Raw genomic sequence first — 21,099 nt, 5'->3', positions numbered from 1 at the left:
TTTAGGGCTGTTGTGCATAGGGTCGCTATGAGTCGCAAACGACTCGACGGCACATAACAACAAACAACAATGTCTTCCAGTTCACCCATTTTGTATCATATTTTATGAGTTCCTTGCTTTTCAGTGCTGCATAGTATTCCATTGTGTGAATATAACACAACTTCTCTGTCATTCATTTGTTGACTATCATTCATTTGTTGATGTACTCTTTGGTTGCTTCCATCTCTTTGCTATTGTGAACAACGCAGCAATAAACATGACTGTTCAGAGCTCTGACTTCTCAGACCCACCCTCTGTGGATTATCCTGTTGCAGCCTCAGCCACTTTTGGGCCTTACAGCACCCACTTGGGGCCTCCTGATATCTGTGGATGGGCCTCACCCAGCAAAGACAGGCCCTCCCTCTATCCTTCATCTCTGTCCACTCTCTATAGAGGACAGGCCCTCCCTCCTTCACCTCTGTCCTCTCCCTATAGAGGACAAGCCCGCCCTCTCTCCTTCACCTCTGTCCACTCCCTATAGAGGACAGGCCCTTCTTCCATCCTTCACCTCTGTCCCCTCTTCATGGAGGACACTACCTAACAAGGACAGGCCCTCCCACCATCCTTCACCTCTGCCGCCTCCCCCAGCAAAGACAGGTCCTCCACCACCTTTACCTCAGTCTACTCCCCATGGAGGACAGGCCCTCCCTCCAACCTTCACCTCTGTCTACTCTCCATGGAGGCAAGCTAGCCCTCCATCTTCCACCTCTATCTTCTCTGGTAGGGTGAAGACCACCTGACTGCCTTTGAAGAGGACAGCATCCCACTGGTGGCCAGACGGCCCTGTGAGAACCCCACTGAGGCCTGGAGAGGGCCCTTGGTACCGAGGCCCACTCACCTGACTACCAGCCCCACCATCCTTGCTGTACCCTCCACCCTGTCCACCTCGCCTCACCCTGCTGCTGGACCCTGGTGCCAATCCTCACAGTGCACAGGCCCCTGGGAGCACTGGGACTATGTCTTCGTGGCAGACCTGCGCCTGTCCCCAAAGCAACGTGATCGGCAGCAGCAGTACCTGCAGCAGCTGCAGAGACGGGGCTTCCGGTGCAAGGTGGCTCCTGGCCATGGGCTCAGGGTGGGAAGTCTAGGGTCTGCTGTGGTCCAAGGCAGCTCCCAGCTGTGAGGTCAGGGAAGGAGGTCTGGGGTCTGCTGTGATCCAAGGCGCCTCCCGGACATGGGCTTGGGGTGGGAGGACTGGGGTCTGATCAACTGGTGGGCTAGGGTGCCAGGGGGAGTGCCTTCGGGTACAGTAAGGGTCTCCTATGGCCCCACTCCCAGGAAATGAAAGACAGCCATAACCAATACTTTGGAATCCAAGCCATGAAAGAGGTCTTCCTCCCATACTGCAAGCTTCTCATGGAGCCCGAGGGGCCGGTGCTCAGTGCCCTGCCAGCTGAGAAGGACCTCACCCTGGACACCACAAGGTGAGGGGCAGAGCAGCTGGAACCGAAGGACAGGTTGTCATCCTGGTCTTTCAGAATGGAGGGCCAGCCTCACCAGGGTCTCTTGTGGCTCTGCATGTCAAATGTGATGCAGTTTCTGGGGATGGAACAGCAGGGTGACCTTCAAATGTGGACAAAATTCCAAGTGGATTGAGACCACCTTGAGCCCCAGATCCTGCCTGTGTGTCAGGCAGGTGGAGGTGTATGGGGCTGGACCAGAGATACTCTGGGCACTGATCAGAGCACAGGTCAGGAAGACGGAGGCTCCCACCAGGGTGGGCAAAACTGCCGGAGGGTGGGGTCCTCCTCAGGGCATGGGGTGGCTAAGATCCCCTGTGTTTCAGGATCTGCATCATGCACACCTTCATCAACAACATCAAGACAGCAGATGGGGGTGAGGAGGGGGGTCTCCTCAGATGGACAATATCTGTAGCTGCCTGCCCATGGGGACAGGGGTGCTGGCACCCCATTCTGACCCACTTGCTCCATGTGAACTCAGAGACCTTTGAGCATTTGAAGAAGGACCACGTCTTCCAGACTGGATTTTTCCTGCATAAGGTGGGAGCTTGCCATGGGGCAGAGCATGGAACAGGACCTGGAAGGGAGGCGAACCTCAGGAAATGGGCCCAGTGGAGAAGTATGTTCTGCAAACAGCCAATTGATGACATCAGGTAATAGCCACTTGTGCCCCACCGGCCACCTGTGCCCTATGGCATACCTGTGCCCCACAGACCACCTGTGCTCCATGCCTGTGCTCCACAGGCCACCTGTGCCCCACAGACTACCTGCGACCCATACCTATGCCCCACAGACCACTTGTGCCCACAGGCAACCTGTGCCCCATAACTGTGCCCCACAGACACAACTCAGTAGAAAGTGTGTAGGTGTTAAAAGTGTGGCCACCTCTGACTTCCACTAATTCACAAAGGGAAACAGTCCTCATAACAATATTCACCCCACAGAACTAATTCCCATAATGCCAGACACAGCCTCCACAGTCCCCGCCTGCTTCCAAGCATCTCAGCACCATCATACTGCTCTGTTCCTGAGTCTGAAGCCCTCCACAGGAGCCACACAGACCTTCCAGAACCATAGTGAGGGTCATGCGGTTTACTGGGAAAGTTACCTGGTTACCATTGAGACTGGCAGCAGGATACAATTCTTCAGTCGGGACAGCTTCTCAGGCGGTGTCACAGGCCCTTTGACCTTCAGCCTCACAGCTTAGATCAGTGTTAGAGTTCCTTCAGTCCTGCCAGTCACGGGGTGTGCCCTCAGTCCTCCAGGAAGCTTGGGTGAAGCCCTCTGACTCTGGCTGTGTGGGGCAGCAGGCCCAGGTCAGCTCTGTCTCATGCTGGTCTCAACTTCTCTGCTGAGGCTGCCGCGGCTCCTGGTCTGGCTGGTGCAGGAACCTGTGGCTGCGATAAACTTGCTCAATTTAAACTTAGTGGGATGGCAAAGTGGACCAAACTCGTAATGATTACTTTATGCACACCCTGTTTTAGGTTCCCACCCATCATAAGGTGAAAGCCAAAGCTGATGCTAGAAAAGCTACTCTGAACAATAAGCCTCCTAAAGGCACATCTGTGTCCCTACACTGTCATGCTTCCAACATATACCTGTTCCCATACAGACTTTGCTGTGTTCCTATAGACACCTGTGCTGCTGTAGACACACCTGTACAAACATCTGTGCTGCTGTAGACACACCTGTACCTACAAACACCTGTGCTGCTGTAGACACACCTATACCCACAGACACCTGAGATACTATGGACATATCAGTACCCACAGACCCAGTGCTGCTACACACCTGTGCCGACACCAACATGCTTGACCCATATTTAGACACATCCCTGCCTTTCATGCAGACACTCCCTGACCCATGCATGCAAAGCTCCTTCCTGGTACCCCATCCCCATCCCATGATGGGACCAGGACCTGGACGTCCTGCGATGACACAGCTGGAGGTGTCCCTAATGGTCATTGTGCTGCAGGAGTTACTTTGGCGAGAAGGTGGCGCTGTATTTTGCCTGGCTGGGCTGGTACACCTTAATGCTGATCCCTGCTGCCCTGATGGGCCTTGCCGTCTTCCTGAGTGGTTTTGCCCTCTTCAACGCCAGCCAGATCAGGTGGGCTGGGACCAGGAGGTGTGGCCTTCCAGGCGGCCAGGGAATCTGAGGGCTAAGTGGCCAGGGCCAGGGGACCAAGAAGTCTGTGGCTGAGGGCAGAAGGTGGAGGTTGAGGACCTGGAGCTGAGAAAATGGAGGGTCTGGGGCCCTACATCTGGGAAGCTCAGCACAGCCCTACCCTTGCACTTAATGCCCAGCAAGGAGATCTGTGAGGCCAACCACATCCTCATGTGTCCACGTGGAGACCACCTCCTCAGGTACCAGCGGCTCTCCGATACCTGCACCTTTGCTAAGGTTCGTCCTACTGGGGTTCACCCACCGAAAGAGTAGGAACTTAGGTAGGGGCCTCCCAGAGTTGGCCAGAGTGTCCTGAGGTGCCTGTGCCCTGGGCGGAGACGAGCGCTGTCTGCCCACTCTTCCCCTCCCCAGCTCACCCACCTCTTCGACAATGAGGCTACTGTGCTGTTCGCCATCTTCATGGCTCTATGGGGTGAGTCATTACTGGACGTGGGGGACACATGGCCCCATCCCAGGCTGTGCCCTTCCAGCCTAGCTGCCACCCAGGGAGCCTCTTGACACCTTCCTACCTCCTGGGCGGCAGCCACTGTGTTCCTGGAGTTCTGGAAGCGGAAGCGCTCTGAAGTGGTCTTGCACTGGCACCTGTATGGCTGGGACGAGGATGAGGTGAGAACGCCTTGGGCTACACCTGAGGCCTGTGCCACGGCCAGTACCTGTGCCTGCTGTGTCCTGTCCGAGGTGCGTGTGCTTGTCTGCACCATGCCTGCCGTGTGTATACGTGCTGTGTCTGCAGCATGTGTGTGTCTACATTGTCACGTCTGAAGCATGCGTGCATGGCCGTGCCAACTGTGCTTGTCTGTACCTGCACATGCGTGCTACAGTGGAGGCCAGTATGCTGTGTGTCTGTGCCTCAGGTGTGTGTCTGAGGTATGTGCACGTTTGAGATGTGTGCGTGTATTTGAGGTGTTTGTGTGTGTGTGTGCCTGTTGGAGGTGCATGTCCAACATGTGGGTGTGTTCGAAGCATTTGTAAGGGTGTGTGTGTGTGTGCATTTGAGGTGCACACGTGGTTTTGAGGTGTGTGTTTATGACTGAGGTGCTTGTGTGTGCATATGCATGTTTGAGGTGTGTGTCTGTCCGTGCTGCTCATGTGTTTTCAAGGTGTGCATGTGTCCCAGGTGCGCATGTGTCTGAGGTGTGTGCATCTTAGATGTGAAGGTGTCCATTGTGTGAGTAGGGCTGAGGGTGCTGTCTGAGGCAGACACCTGTCTGCCATGCACACCTGTCTGAGGTGCTTGTTTCTGAGCTGTGTGGTGCCTGCCTGCAGGAGGAGATGATGCTGGAGCTGATTTTCTGCCCTGAATACCAGCCCAAGAAGCACAGGCACTCCTACCTGTATAACATCCTCATCCTCGCCCTGTCTCTGGTCATGGTACTTGGGCTCAGGCCCCGTCCTTGCCCCCCTCCCCTTACCTGTCCCCCTAACTGGTCCCCTCTCACTCTTGTGCTTTCGTCCCTTCCATCTGTCTCCTGCACCCCTGCTTCTCACCACCTCCACCCCCCACTGCCCAGATCTGCTTCATGATTGGAATGGCCCATTTCCTGGTCATCTACCGTGTCCTGGTTGCTGCCCTCTTCAGCCACTGGGCCTCACCTGTCTTGGCAGAGCAAGTGACCACAGCCGTGGTGGTCTCTGGGGCCCTCATGCACTATGTGACGATTGTGATCATGACCAAGGTGGGGACTGGAGAGAGTGGGCCAAGGTGGGGCTGGGCCAAGCCCAGTGTGAGGCCCTGACTTCATGCCCACCCTGCAGGTCAACAGGCGCGTGGCTCTGAAACTCTGTGAGTTTGGTAAGAGGGGACTAGGGTCTTGGAATCTCTTGCCTGGTCTCTGGTCCAGCCTGAGGCTGTAGGACCAGTGAGCCACAGGTGAGAGAGGGCCAGGGTCCCAGCTACCTCAGCTGTAAGATGGGACAGTCCTGGGTGATGGGAAGGAGGCCAATCAGAAGATGACCCACCATGTCTCCTTCCAGAGAGTCCCAGGACTGTCTCTGAGCGCGAGAGCAAGCTCACAGTAAAGTTCTTCATGCTGCAGTTTTTTGCCCACTTCTCCTCCCTGGTCTACATCGCCTTCATCCTGGGCAGGTAGGTGGTCCCGTGGCTGCCTCCCGCCCACCTAGCCCTCCTTTCAAAACCAGCCCCTTGCTCTTTGTGGTAGTTAAAGAACTCTTGCTCCACACGAGTACGATGTAGACTCGCTTGCCCCGGTGGCTCCGAGCCTGTGGTCAGCAGCAGAGCTGGCTGAGCGTGGCTGTGCAGCCTCACACTTGTGTTCCTCGTGGACCCTGGTGGCTTTGCTCTGCGGATGAGTGTATCTGTAACTGGGCACCGCGGCCACCACATCCGTCCGTGGTGGGTGTGAGTTACTCCCACTGTGCATCACTGACACACACACTCTAATATACCCACACTGGGGCTAGCATTTCATTTTAATGTTATTGCTTCAAAACTGTATTGTTTCAAATGAATGTTTGAATCATAGTTTGAACGTTTACAGAGCAAATTAATTTCCCATTCTATTACTTATACATGGTGTTTTGTGACATTGGTTTCAGTCTTCTCAGGGCAACAGCACTCTTCCCACTTCCTTCCTGTGGTCCCCATGTCCCCTCCTCCTCCTCTTCTCCTGCCCTTCTGGCCCTCAGAGCTTTGTTTGTGGCCCAGTGCCTCTGTTTCTTGCTGGCAACATTATTCCCTTTATAAGCTGTGTTTTTGTTGTTGTTAGGTGCCCTTGAGCTAGCAGGACCTTGCCTGCCTGGCTCTGCTCTGTCCTCATATCCCCACCACACTCAGGGCCAGTGCATGCTAACGGGGGCAGTCTAGCTTGGTAAGGGTCTTCCTCTCTGTCGCTGACCTTCTGATGTTCCAAGTCCAATTCCTTTCTCAGGGAACGACCTCTCTTGATAACATGCCCAAAATATGGGAGATGAAGTCTCTTGATTCTTGCTTCTAAGGAGTAATCTGGACACATTTTTTTCTAAGACCGATTTCTTTGTTGTTTGGGAAGTTCATGGCCTGTAAGGTTTCAAAATGTTTAATACTCTTTTTTAAAAAAAAATTATTTTATTATATTTTGTGTGTGTACTGTCAAATCAGATCTGACTGGTACAAGAGGAGATTGCCCCTCCTTCTCCAGCAAAGCATCTGGTGGATTTGAACCACATACCTCTGTAATTGCAGTGCAGCTTCTTGCCACTAGGCCACCAGAGCTCCCTATCAAAATGTTTAATACTCTTACCTTGGTCTCCTCTGGCAGTTGTTTGGTCGCAGGGTCTGGGGCCTGCTGGTTTTGAAGGACAGCCCATCTCTCCAGCTCTCTGCTCGGCGGGGAGCCCCTATTCTTCATGGACTCATTCATGTGTTTTGGCTTTCCCCATGTTCTTAGCTGGTATTTCGCTGTGTTAATTATTGCTCGATGTTTTGCTGTCATACAGGCCTGTTGTTGTTAGGTGAGGTCCAGTCAAATGCAACTCATGGGGCCCTCATGAACAGCAGATCTGAACCTGTCCTGTCCTGTGCCGTCCTCATCGTCTCTGACACACTCAAGCCATGAATGCAGTCACTATCAGTCCATTTGGTTGAAGGTCTTCCTCTCTTTCACTGATCCTCCACCTTTCTAAGCATGATGTCCCTTTCCAAGGAATAGCCTCTCCTAGCAACATGCCCAGAGTATGTGAGATGAATCCTATTATCCTTGCCTCCAAGGAGCACTCTGGCTGCACTTTCTCCAACACATACCTACTCTTTTGGCTGTCCATGGGATATTCGTTGTTCTTCTCCAACACCACAACTCAAAGGCATCTATTCTTCTGTCATCTTTGTTCATTGTGTAGCTCTGATATGCCTATTAAGTGATTGAAAAGAGCATAGCCTGAATTACATGCACCTTAGGCTTTAAACTGACTTCATTGCTCATAAGTATTTTGGAGAGGTCCTTGATAGCACACTTTCCCGAAGCAACATGTCTTTAAATTTCTTGACTACTGGTACCAAGGGTCATGATTGTAGAATCTAATAAGATGAAATTGTTGACAACTTTAGTCTTTTCTCCATCTATCATGATGTTGCCTCTTGGCCCCGTGCTGAGGGTTTTTGTCTTCTTGATGTTGCAATGTAATTCACATTGAAGGTTGTAGTTTTTTATCTTCTCCAGCAAGGTTTTTAAATCCTTTTAGCTTCTAGCAAGCAATGTTGTGTCATCCACATAATAATGGAATATACAAAGAGCTGGAGTCAGAGAATGAACAGGGAAGAATTCACTCAGCATTTCTCAAGGTGAAAGAACTGAAAAACAAATTCAAGCCTTGAGTTGCAGTACTGAGAGATGTTGATCCAGAAAGCATCAAATGAAGAGGAAGGGAATACACAATCACTTATACTAGAGCAGGAGGGGTATCCACTTCCTAAACAACATCCTCTGGAAACTCTATGAACTTTGAGAAATGTCAATAGTTGTAGAAGGACTTCAGGCCTTTTGTTCAAAGGGTCTCTATGAGTCGTGCTCGACTTGAAGGCAATCAACAACAACTCTACTAAAAAGTATTGGGTGACACAGAAATATTTCAAGAAGTAGCATATGAAGGAGAACCAGTGGTAATAAAGGATGAGGTTCAAGCTGCAGTGAAGACACTGGCAGATAAGAACACCCCTAGGAATTTAAATGATTGACATGTTTCGAATGATAGATGCAGCCCTGGATGTGCTCACCTGTCTGTGCCAGAAAATTTAGAGGACAGTTGTCTGGCAAACTGACTGGAAGAGATCTGTATTTGTTCCCACTCTCAAGAAAAGTGATCCAACAGAACTTGGAAATTATCTAACAATATCACTAATACCACACACCAAAAGAATACTGCTGAAGATTATCCGAAACTGGCTAGAATAGTGTATATATACATTTTATTCAGCTTCACCTAATAACAACTTGGACCTAGGACTTGTTTTGGGTTTTTTTTAACTTTTATTTTACTAGTTTTAATGAACATTTACAGAGATTTTGGATTTTCATTCATACATTGTTGCATAGAATAGTATATTTGCAGAGAACTATTTGAAGTTCAATACCAGAAGAATGTCTCTGTGTTTTATTGACAATGCAAAAAGGGTTTTGACTGTGTGGCTCATAACAAACGATGGCTACCATTGAGAAGAATGGCAATTCCAGAACCCTTACTAGTGCTCATCTGGAGCCCATTCCTAGACCAGGAGGCCGTTGTGAGAATAGAGGAAGGGAACACTGAAAGTTTTAAAATCCTTAAAGTTATGCACCAGGGGTTTATCCCTCCTCCATACCTATTTAATGTATATAATGAGTAAGTAACTTGAGAATCTGGGCTTTATAGAGCAATGTTGCATCAGGATTAGAGGAAGGCTCACCAACAGCCTGCATTATGCAGATGACACAACCTTGTTTGTTGAATGTGAGGAGGATCTGAGGCGTACAGGGCTAGTGCTGCTCATTAAGGAAGCCTCACGGCGCAGTGGGTAAAGCCTGGGCTGCCAAACCACAAGTCAGCAGTTTGAACCTACCAGCCGCTCCATGGGAGAAAAATGAGGACATCTTCCATACAGATGTGCAGCCTTGGGAGCCCCGCCCCCCCACAACCCGACAACACCCCTCTGTCCAGCAGGACTGCTAGGGGTCAAGACAGACATGGCTCAGTTCACCATACTGTCCCTCATTCTGTGGAGTCTAGTTGGGAGTGTCATATTTGCTGTGCCTCCTTGTAGGAAGAGCTGCCATGGACACTGCTGGCTTTCTGCCGTGACTATTACAAATGACCACACACTCAGCAGTCACGTCAGGTTTGAACTGCAGAGTTCTGGGGCCCAGGTCCTACTGGGTTAACCTCGCCATGAGCAAGCACTCCTGGGCTGCACACTAAGTTAGTTTGTGTCTTGAGCACCTCCTGGGAAGCAGGAAAAGGAGCCCTGGTGGTAGAGAGCACCAAGTGCTGAGCTGCTGACTGAAAAGTCAGTGGTTTGAATCTCCTAGCTGCCTGAAGGGGCCAGGCTGGGCAGTCAACCCAACGAGTGGAACCAAGGGGTGGCAGTGTGCTGGGTTTAGGTTTGAGGGGGAAGCTGGTGGCCCCTTGAAAGGGAGCCCTACATGCCTGTCTCAGGGGACAGAATGTCCTTGCAGGTGATATGTCAGCAGCTGAACACGTCTACGTGGGCTGAGTGCATACGAACATGTGTAGAGAGGGCATCGATGAAGTGTGAGCACCACTGCCCTGTCCCTCCCCCCACAGTGTCCGTGCTGCCCCTCTCAACCCCCTCTAGCAGATGACCCCTGCCCCACCTCCTCTCACTCTCTTTCCTCTCCAGGATCAACGGTCACCCTGGGAAGTCTGTGCGCTTGGCTGGCCTGTGGAAGCTGGAGGAGGTCAGCATGTCCTAGAGGCTTCCTGTGTGTCCCAGGACACCTGAGCCCAGGATTCCTGCCTCTCCTTGCCACCCTAGTGGCTCCCTGACCCTGCGCTGCCCACATGTATGGGGTGGGAGAGGTGTAAGCACAGGCTGCTGTGCCACTCAAGGCCTTTCTTGTGTGGAGAGGGGTCAGAGAGGCAGGACACGGAGAGCAGGAAGGCACTCAGCTTTACTGGGAGCCGCCCCTCTCCTCTCTGGATCATGGACTTCCTCCTCCTGCTCTCACGTCTCCCTGACCCCCATCCACAGCACCCCCTCCCCTGCTTCACCTCCTTCCTATCACTCTGTCTTCCCCAACTCCTTGAAAGTTCCCCCTTCTCCCTCCTCCCCCTCCTCCCCAGCTCCCCACCTCCCTCCTCCCAGATTCCCTGCTACACAGCTCCCCTTCCTCTCTGACACCTTTCCCTCACCTGCAGTGCCATCTCAGTGGCTGCATGATGGACCTGTTTGTGCAGATGGCCACTATAATGGGGCTGAAACAGACACTCAGCAACTGCGTGGAGTACCTGGGCCCGTGAGGACCCCCCCCCCCGCCCCTCATAGCCACCCAGAGGGCATCTACTTAGGACCCTGTCCTCATTCTTAGACTTCCCCCCACCTCCCCAGGGCCTGCTCCCTACCCCCTCCCATCAGCCCTATCCCTGCCAGGTGGCTGCACAACAAGTATCGCTGGTACAAGCACGGGCCCCCAGACCCCAACCCCGAGCTCAAGGACTGGCAGAGCAACTACCTCCTGGGCTCTGTCACCATCTTCAGCCTGTTCGATGAGTTCATGGAAATGAGTGCGTTGGGCAGAGTGGAGCTGGGCACCTCCTCAGCCTGCAGGGCACCATCTCAGCTGCACTGATGCATGTGCAGCCAGGCTGGGGGCTGTGGTGTGGGAAGGAGCCTTGCTCAGCCAACTAATGGCCCTCTACAGCCCCAGTGATGCATGCACAGGCTTGGGATGCCCTGCCTGGCTAGGGGGATGCTCCTTGATGCAGTTTGTGGGTGGGCTGGGGGTGCTCCCAGGGGTGATACCCTCTGCCCCATTAATGCTGTTTGGGGGGGCTAGGGTAGGGCTAGGAGCACTCCTGGGGTGATGCCTTCTGGACCCTTTATGATGCAATTTTCAGAGGGGGGGCTAGAGTGGGGCTAGTGGGCGCTCCAGGGTGTGACACCCTCTGTGCCCCAGTAATGCTTTTGGGGATGTTGGGGGCTTTCCTGGGGTGGCACCCTCTGTGCCCCCAGTAATGCAGATAGTGGGACTGAGGTGGGGTTGAGGACACTCCTGAGGTGAAACCCTCTGTGCCCCAGTAATGCTGTTTAGGGGTTGGAGACACTCCCCAGGTGACACCCTCTTGCCCCCTCAGTGATGGAGTTGAGGGACTGGGGTGGGGCAGGGAATGCTCCAGGTGGTGATGCCCTCTGTCCCCTCAGTGATGCAATATGGCTTCACCACCATCTTTGTGGCTGCCTTTCCACTGGCCCCGCTGCTGGCCCTCTTCAGCAATGTCGTGGAGATCCGCCTGGACGCCATTAAGATGGTCTGGCTACAGCAGCGCTTGGTGCCCCGCAAGGCCAAGGACATTGGTGAGGGTGGGAAAAGGAGCTCAGGTGCCCAGCACCACCTTAGGTTTTGAGGTGCCTTGGGCTCCCAGCCCAGGAGAGGGAGGAGTGGGCACAGCTGAGTCACCTGGTGCTCTGGCCCAGGGACATGGCTGCAGGTGCTAGAGACCATTGGTGTGCTGGCTGTCATCGTCAATGGACTGGTCATCGCCTTCACCTCTGAGTTCATCCCTCGAATGGTCTACAAGTACCGTTATGGCCCCTGCCAGCACAGAGCCTCCAATCCTCCAGTAGAGTAAGGAGCCAGCACTGCCTTCCTCGGGACCACCCTGGAGTCCAGGGGCTGTTAGTGAAGTGGCCCTGACCTGGCAATAGAGTTCAGGTCCCAGACCCAGGGCTTCCTGACCTCCCTCCCCAGATTCTTCTCTGAGCTCAGAGCCTCCTGACCCTGCAGACTTCAGGGGTGCTCCCCTGAGTCTCAGCAGGGAAGGTGAGGGTAGAGTCCCTGCTGCCCAGGAATTGGGCAGTGCTTGGCCTATGGACTGTGCTCCACAGAGTGGCCACGGGGTCCCGAGTGTGCCCAAACCGTCTGTCCCACTTCCTGGACGCGGGCCTCTGCCACCTGCGCAGTGCCCTGCAGCCTGCCCTGCCTTGTGTCCCAGCTGCCTCACAGGCTACATCAACCACAGCCTGTCCGTGTTCCACACAAAGGACTTCGAGGACCCCCTGCAGATAGAGGGTTCAGAGAAGGTGACCGAGTGCAGGTGACAGGACCCCTCCCCCACACCAACCCATTGAACATCTGGCTCCACTTCAGCCACCCTCCCCCTCTCCCTCCCCTAAATGGACCTCAGCCCCTCCCCTCCCCTCCTCCCCCTCCCCTAGATGGACCTCAGACAACCCCTCTCCCTCCCCTACCCCTCTCCTCCTCCTCCCTTAGATGGACCTCAGCCATCCCCCCATCTCCTCCCCTAGATGGATCTCAGCCATCCCCTGCCACTTCCTCCCCTAGATACCGGGACTACCGCAACCCACCACCTGACTACAACCTCTCTGAGCAGTTCTGGTTCCTGCTGGCCATCCGAATGGCTTTCCTCATTATCTTCGAGGTGAGCAGGGCTAGGAGGGGGGAACCCAGGCCAGAGGGATCCTGGCCTAGGAGTCTTCTGCCCTAACCCCAAACCCTGAAGTCCCTGCTCAGCCCTGCTACCTCTCTTGACCCCTGACCTCAGCATGTGGCCTTGTGCATCAAACTCATTGCTGCCTGGTTTGTACCTGATGTCCCGGGGGAAGTGAGCAACACAGTTCTGGAAAGCAAGTTTTTGAGAGTTCAAGAGAAGATGAAGTACCAGCAACACAGAACTCCCCAGGAGGGGGCTAGCCCACCCTCTGCCTCCAGCTCAGGTCTCAAGACCACTGCGGTGTAGGGGACCCTGGACGTTTGGGGAGCATGCTGGAGCAGATTCCTGCAAAGCCCCAGCTCTATGTGTGTGGAAGGGGCTCTTGATAGGCCTTGTATATGGGGGTCCTGGCAGACCCAATGTGTTCTGAAGAGGGGTTTCTGGGCGGTGCCCTGTGTCCAGGCCTTAGAAATCAGCCTGAACCGGGCATTGGCGGTTCCCACATAAAATGGGGCAGTTCCTTGTCATGTGATTGGAAGGCAAGACCCTCGTTTTCCTAGTGGAGTTCAGTCAAGTTATCTGAGTCTTGCCCCTTTCACGCTGACTGGCTGTGGCACCTCCAGCCCTCCTGGGACCAGCCTGGCTCCCCTCAGAAGCACACATTTCTACAATAAAATAAAGCCTGATGTTCCAATTCTTAGGCGTGGGTCTTGGTGTGTGTTCTCAGGGCTAAGTGGGAAACTGAGGCCCAGAAGGCGTGTCTGGACCTGGTAGCTACCGCTCCCAGCTGCCCTGGGCTCTGCTGCTCCACGCTCCCTTGGTCCTGGCTCAGGGGTGGCGGCCAGAGGTCTAAGAAGGCTGGCCGGAGAATAGCGAAGGGGACAGAGCCCGGCGAGGCCCCTGCGGCAGTGACTCCTGGAAGGGCTGAGCGCGTTTGACCTTAGCTCTGGTGGTCGCTCCAGGAGGCTGCGCAGGAGAGTGAGTTGCCGCCTGGGGCATAAGGCGAGCAGCGCCCGCCCTCTGTCCGGGCTGCGGGGCGGGGCTGCACCTGCTGCCCTGACACCGGCGCAGTGCGTCCCTGCCGCGGACCTGGCCCAGGTGAGCCGCCCCGCCCCCGAGGTCGCACGAGCCCAGACCCGGCAGCAGGTGAGTGGCCAGGACTTGAGGGGTGTGAGGGACAGCAGAGGTCCCTTGGGAGCCAGGGCCTGGATGGTCCTCGCCTTGAGGACCCTCTGGGGTCGGGGCGAGTGTGTGTCGTGTGTCGTAGGAAGTGGCTCTGTGCCGCCGGCCTCTGCCTCGCCCGGAAGCCGGAGCCCGGAGGCGTCTCGGGCGCCCGGACCTCGGAGGCAGGAGCTGGGGCTGGGGTGACGCCCCCCTTCCCGCTCAGCCCACTGTGCCCAGGGGCTTCCTGGAGCCTCCCCTGGGAAGGAGCGAGGCGAGAAGGCACCGCGGCGGTGGGGACCCCTCTTCCCACCCCAAGCCCTGATCCTAAGCCTGCGGCCTCCTTGGGCGCCAAAATCCAACCCGGAAACGCCACAGGCTGGGGCGCACGGGCGGAGCTTCCGCCACGCGCGCCCTCGACCCCCAGATTCCCACGATCAAGTAGAGGAGGGGCGTGGGGTTGGCCACAGTGAGCGCCCCTCGGCACCTCGGCCTGCGAGCCTGCTCCTCTTAATGCCGTCCCCTGCCCACGAAAGTCATTGGAGACGCCGGACAGGCGGTGCAGAGAAAGCTATGCCTGCAGGCTTTCTAGAAGCCACTGGGAGAATGTTCTGGGGACACGCGGGATCTTGTGGTGAAGAGGTCGGGGTTGGTGCTGGGGTCCTCCGAGTGAAGGGAGACGGCAGTGCGAAGGGGACTCCAAGGGGACAGCTTGGCCAGGATGTGGACGCTGGCGCCTGCTGGAGCCTCCTGGGCGGTCTGAGTCGGCTTTGCCTCAGTGTCTGACCTACAGGATGGGGATGCTGGCAGGGGCGCACTTGCTTCCCCTGGGCCCTGCAAGGAAGCGTGCTAGTAAGACAGTGCAGATGGGAGGCCCAGAGGGGCTTGTTAGGGTCAGGCAGCATCTCTCCGCCCATGGTGCTCCATTGCTCGAGGGTCTTGAGGGTTGGTGGAGGGCGGCCTGGGGCAGGCCACATCAGATAAAGATCTGCACAGGTGACTTGGGGAGGGGGGGTAGACTGAGGACCCTGAAAGTGAAGTCAGGGCGAAGTTAGAGGACCCTTGTTGGATCCAGTAACCTATCTCCCTGGTCAGTGAAGGTGGGCATGACAGTAGGGTACCTGCTGCTCCTCACCTGGCTCCCTTGTGCACCTCTCCCTACCCCAGCCTGAAGCTGAGACCTTGTGGAGCCAGCCCCCTGGGACCCTTCATCTGCTTTGAAGACCTCCTTAAGTGGATGGGGGGTGCTGCTGCAGAATCCATCCTAAGACTCCTTATTGGTCAGGAGTTTCCTCCCCCCACCTCCACAAAGCCCTTTCTTGGGCTGACCTCCTGGTTAGGGCTAGAAAAGCATCAGGTGAAGTGACTCCAGAGTGGCAGCTCAAGGGGTGTAGGAGGCAGGCTGACATTGCCTGCACTGGCAGGGTCTCTGAGACACTCACCCTGGGCCATGGGGCCCTGTGCACCCCTCCCTGAAGGAAATGCGGTGGAGGTTGGGCGTCCAGAGGAAGGAGCTGCCTGACGCAGAGCACAGGAAGAGTGGGGTGGGCCTGGTGGCTGGGTGGGGTTCAGGGTCAGGAGAGGATGTGACTGCCACGTCAGAAAGCTGCCGAGAAACTCTGATGAAAGGACACAGAGACAGATGGACAAGGGCCTGCAAAGACCAGGTGTCTCTCAGAGCCTCGATACTGAGAAGAGTGTGGGAGTCCTGCTGTGTGGGGCACTTGCTCCCATCACACATGAATAACTGACTCCAGAAGCTGGAACCAGGTGACTCCTTGTCCTCTCATGTCCTGAGTGAGCCCTGCCTCTGGGAGAGGCCTGCCCACAGAGAGACATCAGTGTACTTGGCGTATGCCTATGTGTACGTGTGCGCACAGATGTGGCAGGCTGTGTACAGCAGCGGGACGGATGTGGTGGGAGAGGTGTCAGCTGTGTGCCAGGCATGTGAGCCTTGAGTTCTGAGGAACACGTGTACATGTGTGTACATGTCTCTGTGTGTGGGCCACAGGACAGGAGAGATTCAGAGGGAATGAGTGTGTGGATGGGGTCGTGTATACGTGAATGTCTGTGTATGTGTGTGTGTATATGTGTGTGCATGTGGGCCACTGGACAAGAGGGGCTCAGTATAAGCATGTGTGTATATATATGTGTGTGTGTGTGTGTGTGTGTGTGTTTATACACATGTGCATATGGGTCACAGAACAGGAGAGGCTCAGAGGGTGTGGATAGGGTCATGTGTAGATGAGCATCTGTGTACATGTGTGTTCATGTAGGCCACAGATGGGAGGAGCTTAAGGTGTGGATAGGGTAATGTGTACACAAGTGTGTGTGTACGTGTGTGTATACACATGTGCATGTGGGCCATGGGTCAGGAGGAGCTCAGTGGACGTGGCTGTGGATAGGGTCATGTGTGCATGAGTGTGTGCGCATGTGTATGCATTGCAGGACACACGACAGGAGCCCTGTGCAGGTAAGCATATATATGGGGTTGTGTGTCCACATACATGTATGTGTGCAAGTACATGTGTGTGCAGGGCACAGGACAGGAGCTCTGTATAGGAGAGCATTGCACAGGGTCATGTGTGCCTGTGTGTGTTTGTACATGTATGCATTACAGGGCATACAACAGGAGCTCTGTGCAGGAGAGCTTTGCACAGGGTTATGGGTGCCTGTGTGTGCATATATGTATGCAAATATATATGCATGTGTGCATGTATGCACCTGTGTGAGAAAGTACTGTGTGTGTATATGGGCCACAGGAAAGGATCGCTGCAGGTGAGCATATGTATGTGTGCAAGTACATGTGAGTGCAGATCACAGGATGGAAGCTCTGTGCAAAGTGAGTATGTGAACAGGGTAGTGTGTATGTATATGTGTGCATGTGTATGTGTATGTGTGTGAGTGTATAAGGATGTGTGTGCAGGCCAAAGGGTGGGAGCTCTGCAGGACTCTGTGGACAGGGCTTAATGTACACAGGTATGCATGTGCTTGCATGCATGTGTGTACACGTACATATGCTTATGTGCATCTGTGTGCATGTATGTGAGCACATGGATGTGGGGGTGTGTATGTTTGCGTACCAAGTGTAGGGCAGAGGCTTCTGGGCTCATGTCCAGTTTGTTGAGATCCAATTTAGAGGTGGCCTCTGTTGGAGCTGAAGGGCAAGCCCTGAGAGAGGTGCTCTGGGACCCACAGGGTTGCAAGTATGTGTCCCCTCCTGGTATTTTGTGATAAGGGGTCAGCTTTGTGGGTTACAGGAGGAAGTGCCAGCACTCTGACATGATGGTTCCCCCCCTAGTGGGTTGTTTTATCCCTGGAACTGTCCTGTATGGCCTCCACTCCACAGACCTCCTACAAGGAACTCCCTTTCCAGTCCTTGTGGGGTCCTGTGTGATAAGCTACAGTGGGACCTGTTTAGATAGACCTGGGGTTCTGGCTGTGGAGAGGTCAGGCTGGGTCAGGAAGGGACTTGGGATAGGGGCTGGGGTGCAGCTAGAGCCGGGGGGGTGTAAACTGGGGTGGGGAGGTGTGTGGACTGGGGGAGCTGAAGCTGGAGGGTGTGGACTGGGGCAGGGGTCTGGGAGGACATGATTGAGGCTAGAGCTGGGTGGGGTTGGGGACTGACTAACTTCCACCGAGGATGCTGTCAAGTGAGACCTCACTCCTGCCTGCAATTCCAGCACCAGGTGTGAAAAGGGCCTGAGGGAATGAAGGGATTACCGGCTCATGCTGGTCCCACGTGGGCCTGTACGCTCTGCAGGAGTGGAGTAGGTGCTGAGCAAGCAGGAGGCCTGGGCGGGAGGTGATGGGCTTCTCCCTCCACTGCACAGTGAGCTGGGTGTGGAGGGGACCTCCCCCATCAGGGCCCTGACTGCCTCAGCAGAGAAAGGTCACCTACAAGGACGCCTCCCTTGGAGGACAATTTGGACAGACATCTCAAGGTCTGGAAATGGCAGAGCAGGTCACAGGGTAGGATGCAGGGCTATGGGACCTCAGTGGAGGGGCACAGTGAGCCCTTGGACTCTGCCTCACTGGCCGAGAGCTGGCTGGTCTGCACACACATGTGCACATGTGACTGCCGAGCTGTCCAGGGCTTGCTGTGCAGCCATGCTTCTGTCATTTTAGTCCCAAGTCCTTGCCAGCTGGTGGCCTCATGAGAAGGGCCTGAGATGGGCCAGGGACCCCTCCCAGGCCTGGGCTGACACCAAGCCAGGCCCTCTGGGTTTGGATCTGTTACTTGTTAACTCATCCTGTTCTTGTTTAACTTGTTCCCTGTGATGCCAGCAGCCTCTGACCTCTCCAGGCGCCCTGACCACTGGCCACTAGCACAGAGAGAGCCCTGCCTTGGCCTGGGCCACCCAGGCCAGGGAGCCTGTAGAGCTGGGGTGGCACTGGGCCCAGCCTGCCTGAAGACCCAGCCATGGCAGGTAGGCGGGTGATAGAGGCTCCCCTGTCCTCACCCCCAACTCCCGCCCCTCAGGTCTGACTGCACTGCTATTAGTCTAATCCTGGAGAGTATGCCCTCACCCCTACTCCAGGCTTCCTTGGAGGACAAGGCTGCCCAGGCCTCTAATCAGAAGTGCCAGAGAGACGTCAGGGTGGGCCCTGAATCCATGGTCTCTAGGCAAGGCTGGGTGTGTCAGCGAAACCTAGGAAAGCTGGGGATTTGGGGCAGGGTACAAGATGTGGACTGAGGAGTGGCCATTCTATTGAGGTGAAGGACCTTAGATCTCTCCCCGGTGCTCGGACCTCCAGGCCTCAGAGGGTGACCTGGTGTAAAGGACTCTTCAACCCCCCAGACCACCTTCTGTCCTGGGTGGAAGGCTAGCATGAGCTGCCAACCCATCCCTGCCCATACTCCCTACTGACCCCTGCAGAGGGATATGGAGCATATGATGCCCTATACTGACACCTGTAGTGGGACACTTGAATGGGCTGTGTTTGACTTCTTACCCTGGCAGGTGGTAGCCAGGCTCAGGGCCTGAGAACACAGGCACTCGATGGCCCTCTGGGCCGGCTTGCTATGACCTGAGCCCTGCCCCAGGCTACAGGCTCTGGCTGCCCTCCACATTGTACCCCCTGAGGACAGGGCAGCCACATACAGTGTAGGTAGAATCTCTCAATGGGCCACTATTGTGGGCCTCATCCTGGGTGGCGCGAGGACAGAAGTGGAGAGACTGCCTCTGCCATTAGGTCTTTCATGGGCCCCAGGCCACAGTGCAGGGGGTGGAAGTGGACATCTAGGTTATGGTGGACCTCACTGTGTCCTCTCTGCAGATATTTGTGAGGGGACCCCTAACTTCATCTCCCCAGCTGGAGAACAGGCCCTGGAACTGCCTCTGAGCAGCACAGTCTCTCTGAACTGCACAGCCTGGCTGGGACTTGGGCCCAACTGTACCCTGCCCTCAGTGCAGTGGCTAAAGGGGGGTCTGCCACTGGACGATGGACTTTACTACAGCCCCCAAGAGGACCACTGGTAAGAGTGACCATGGTAACCATGTCCTGGGACCCCCTCTGTACCTTGCTCTGGTCTGTAACTGGATGTGAACTTGGGCAGCACAGCACTACACTGGACAAAGATAAAGGTCTAGTAAGGGCAGACAAAGCCTCAGGACTGGTCCGGAGGGGCTGTGACTCTTCAGGGCCAGGTGTGTCAACAGTCCTGGGCCAAGCCTGAGGTCAGGATCTCCTCTCCACAGCACTCAAACCTAGGGCTTGGGTGACTGTCCAAAACAGAGTGAGCTCTCCGCTCCCAGCCTGATTCTGGCCACTTCCCCACCTAAGGACCCAAGGATCACTCAGAAAACCTCAACCTGTAGCATCCCAAGAGAGGCCAGACAAGTGGGGCTTGGGTGTGTCCCTAGGTGCTTGCCATCCCAGGTGAGAAGTCCTGACTTGGTCTCCTCAGGGCTAGGGCCAACCTGTCAGAGGTGCTTGTGTCCAGTGTCCTGAGGATCAATCTGACCAGTGCGCAGGACTATGGAGCCTTCACCTGCTTGCTCCACAACGTCAGCTCCTCCTCTTTTGTGCTCCGGAGAGCAGGTGAGGGTATGCGCTGGGCGAGGTCCCAGACGTGGGGCACAGGGGGTGCTGCAGGCAGCAGCTCAGGCTGTGGCTTAGCCCTAGGTCCGCCTGGCCACGTGGCTGCAGTGCTGGCCGCGCTTCTTGTCCTGCTGACGCTTCTTCTGGCCGCGCTGTTGTACATAAAGTGCCGCCTCAGGCTGCTGCTCTGGTACAAGGACACCTACGGCGAGGTGGAGATGAACGGTGAGCGCTCTTGGAGCCAGAGAGCCTGGGGACACAGGGTGGGTGGTGGAGCGTGGACCTGCCAGGCACTCTCGTAGAGTCTGCCCAGTGGTGGTGGGGGTCTGGACACCACGCTGACCGGTCACCGTGTGTGTAGATGGGAAGCTCTACGATGCCTACGTGTCCTACAGTGACAGCCCCGAGGACCGCAAGTTCGTGAACTTCATCCTCAAACCGCAGCTGGAGCGGCATCGGGGCTACAAGCTCTTCTTGGATGACCGTGAACTCCTGCCCCGCACAGGTGCTGTCCCGTCCCGCCGCCCCCCCCAGCCCGCTCCCACCCAATCTGCTCCCTACACCCGCCTACCAGGCCCCGCCCTCTCATCCTCCTTCTCCTCGTCTCACCCACCATCCCACCCACCAGGCCCCGCCCCTACGCATCACACACTCCCTGGTCCTGTCCCAGCCCCGCCCACTTATCCCGCCCCTTGCTAGCCTCCGCCTACCCTGGTCCCACCCACTAAGTCCCGCCCACCAGGCCCGAATCTGCCCCTGGTCCTGCCCACCAGGCCCCGCCCCCACGCGTCACACACTCCCTGGTCCCGCCCCACTTGACACGTCCCCTATCGCCCCGCCCACCTTGCTCCCTGGTCTCACCCACTAAGCCCCGCCCACCAGGCCCATCTGCCCCGTCCCCCAGCCCACTAGGTCCTTCCCCTGCTCATCCCGCCCTCGCTCACCCTGCCCCTCCCCCGTCCCGTCCACCATGCCCCGTCCCCACTCGCCCCACCTACCCGGACCCCATCTGCCCTCCCTGGTCCCACCTACCAGGTCCCGCCCACTTGGCCCTAATCTGTCCCTGGTCCTGCCCGCCAGGCCCCGCCTCCATTCTGCCAGCCCCTG

At 55.8% G+C, this 21,099-nt stretch overlaps 2 protein-coding genes across 2 annotated transcripts in view; both read left to right on the top strand.

Moving 5' to 3' along the window:
- Positions 1-14,733, top strand: part of ANO9 (anoctamin 9) — a 26,473-nt gene extending 11,740 nt beyond the window's left edge. Inside the window, exons 3-25 of the mRNA XM_006893337.1 lie at positions 764-859; positions 968-1,114; positions 1,318-1,463; positions 1,826-1,875; positions 1,981-2,152; positions 3,475-3,609; positions 3,807-3,903; positions 4,039-4,099; positions 4,211-4,293; positions 4,954-5,058; positions 5,199-5,363; positions 5,443-5,479; positions 5,662-5,773; positions 10,016-10,073; positions 10,534-10,631; positions 10,766-10,899; positions 11,537-11,689; positions 11,810-11,960; positions 12,328-12,429; positions 12,678-12,774; positions 12,898-13,088; positions 13,749-13,932; positions 14,188-14,733. Coding sequence (XP_006893399.1) covers positions 764-859; positions 968-1,114; positions 1,318-1,463; positions 1,826-1,875; positions 1,981-2,152; positions 3,475-3,609; positions 3,807-3,903; positions 4,039-4,099; positions 4,211-4,293; positions 4,954-5,058; positions 5,199-5,363; positions 5,443-5,479; positions 5,662-5,773; positions 10,016-10,073; positions 10,534-10,631; positions 10,766-10,899; positions 11,537-11,689; positions 11,810-11,960; positions 12,328-12,429; positions 12,678-12,774; positions 12,898-13,088; positions 13,749-13,932; positions 14,188-14,733 — 3,120 coding nt within the window. The remainder of the gene's footprint in view (positions 1-763; positions 860-967; positions 1,115-1,317; positions 1,464-1,825; positions 1,876-1,980; positions 2,153-3,474; positions 3,610-3,806; positions 3,904-4,038; positions 4,100-4,210; positions 4,294-4,953; positions 5,059-5,198; positions 5,364-5,442; positions 5,480-5,661; positions 5,774-10,015; positions 10,074-10,533; positions 10,632-10,765; positions 10,900-11,536; positions 11,690-11,809; positions 11,961-12,327; positions 12,430-12,677; positions 12,775-12,897; positions 13,089-13,748; positions 13,933-14,187) is intronic.
- Positions 14,734-18,370: 3,637 nt separating this feature from the next.
- The window catches only part of SIGIRR (single immunoglobulin and toll-interleukin 1 receptor (TIR) domain), a 4,213-nt gene continuing 1,484 nt past the window's right edge, over positions 18,371-21,099 (top strand). Inside the window, exons 1-5 of the mRNA XM_006893336.1 lie at positions 18,371-18,377; positions 19,228-19,426; positions 19,859-19,992; positions 20,077-20,217; positions 20,354-20,497. Of these exons, the coding sequence (XP_006893398.1) occupies positions 18,371-18,377; positions 19,228-19,426; positions 19,859-19,992; positions 20,077-20,217; positions 20,354-20,497 (625 nt within the window). The remainder of the gene's footprint in view (positions 18,378-19,227; positions 19,427-19,858; positions 19,993-20,076; positions 20,218-20,353; positions 20,498-21,099) is intronic.

This window comes from Elephantulus edwardii, unplaced genomic scaffold, assembly GCF_000299155.1.
Source record: "Elephantulus edwardii isolate Elephantulus edwardi_28Jun2011 unplaced genomic scaffold, EleEdw1.0 scaffold00126, whole genome shotgun sequence".
In the NCBI taxonomy this organism is placed as follows: domain Eukaryota; kingdom Metazoa; phylum Chordata; class Mammalia; order Macroscelidea; family Macroscelididae; genus Elephantulus; species Elephantulus edwardii.
The sequence above is the reverse complement of the archived record's forward strand: the minus strand, read 5'-3'. Positions and strand labels throughout refer to the sequence as shown.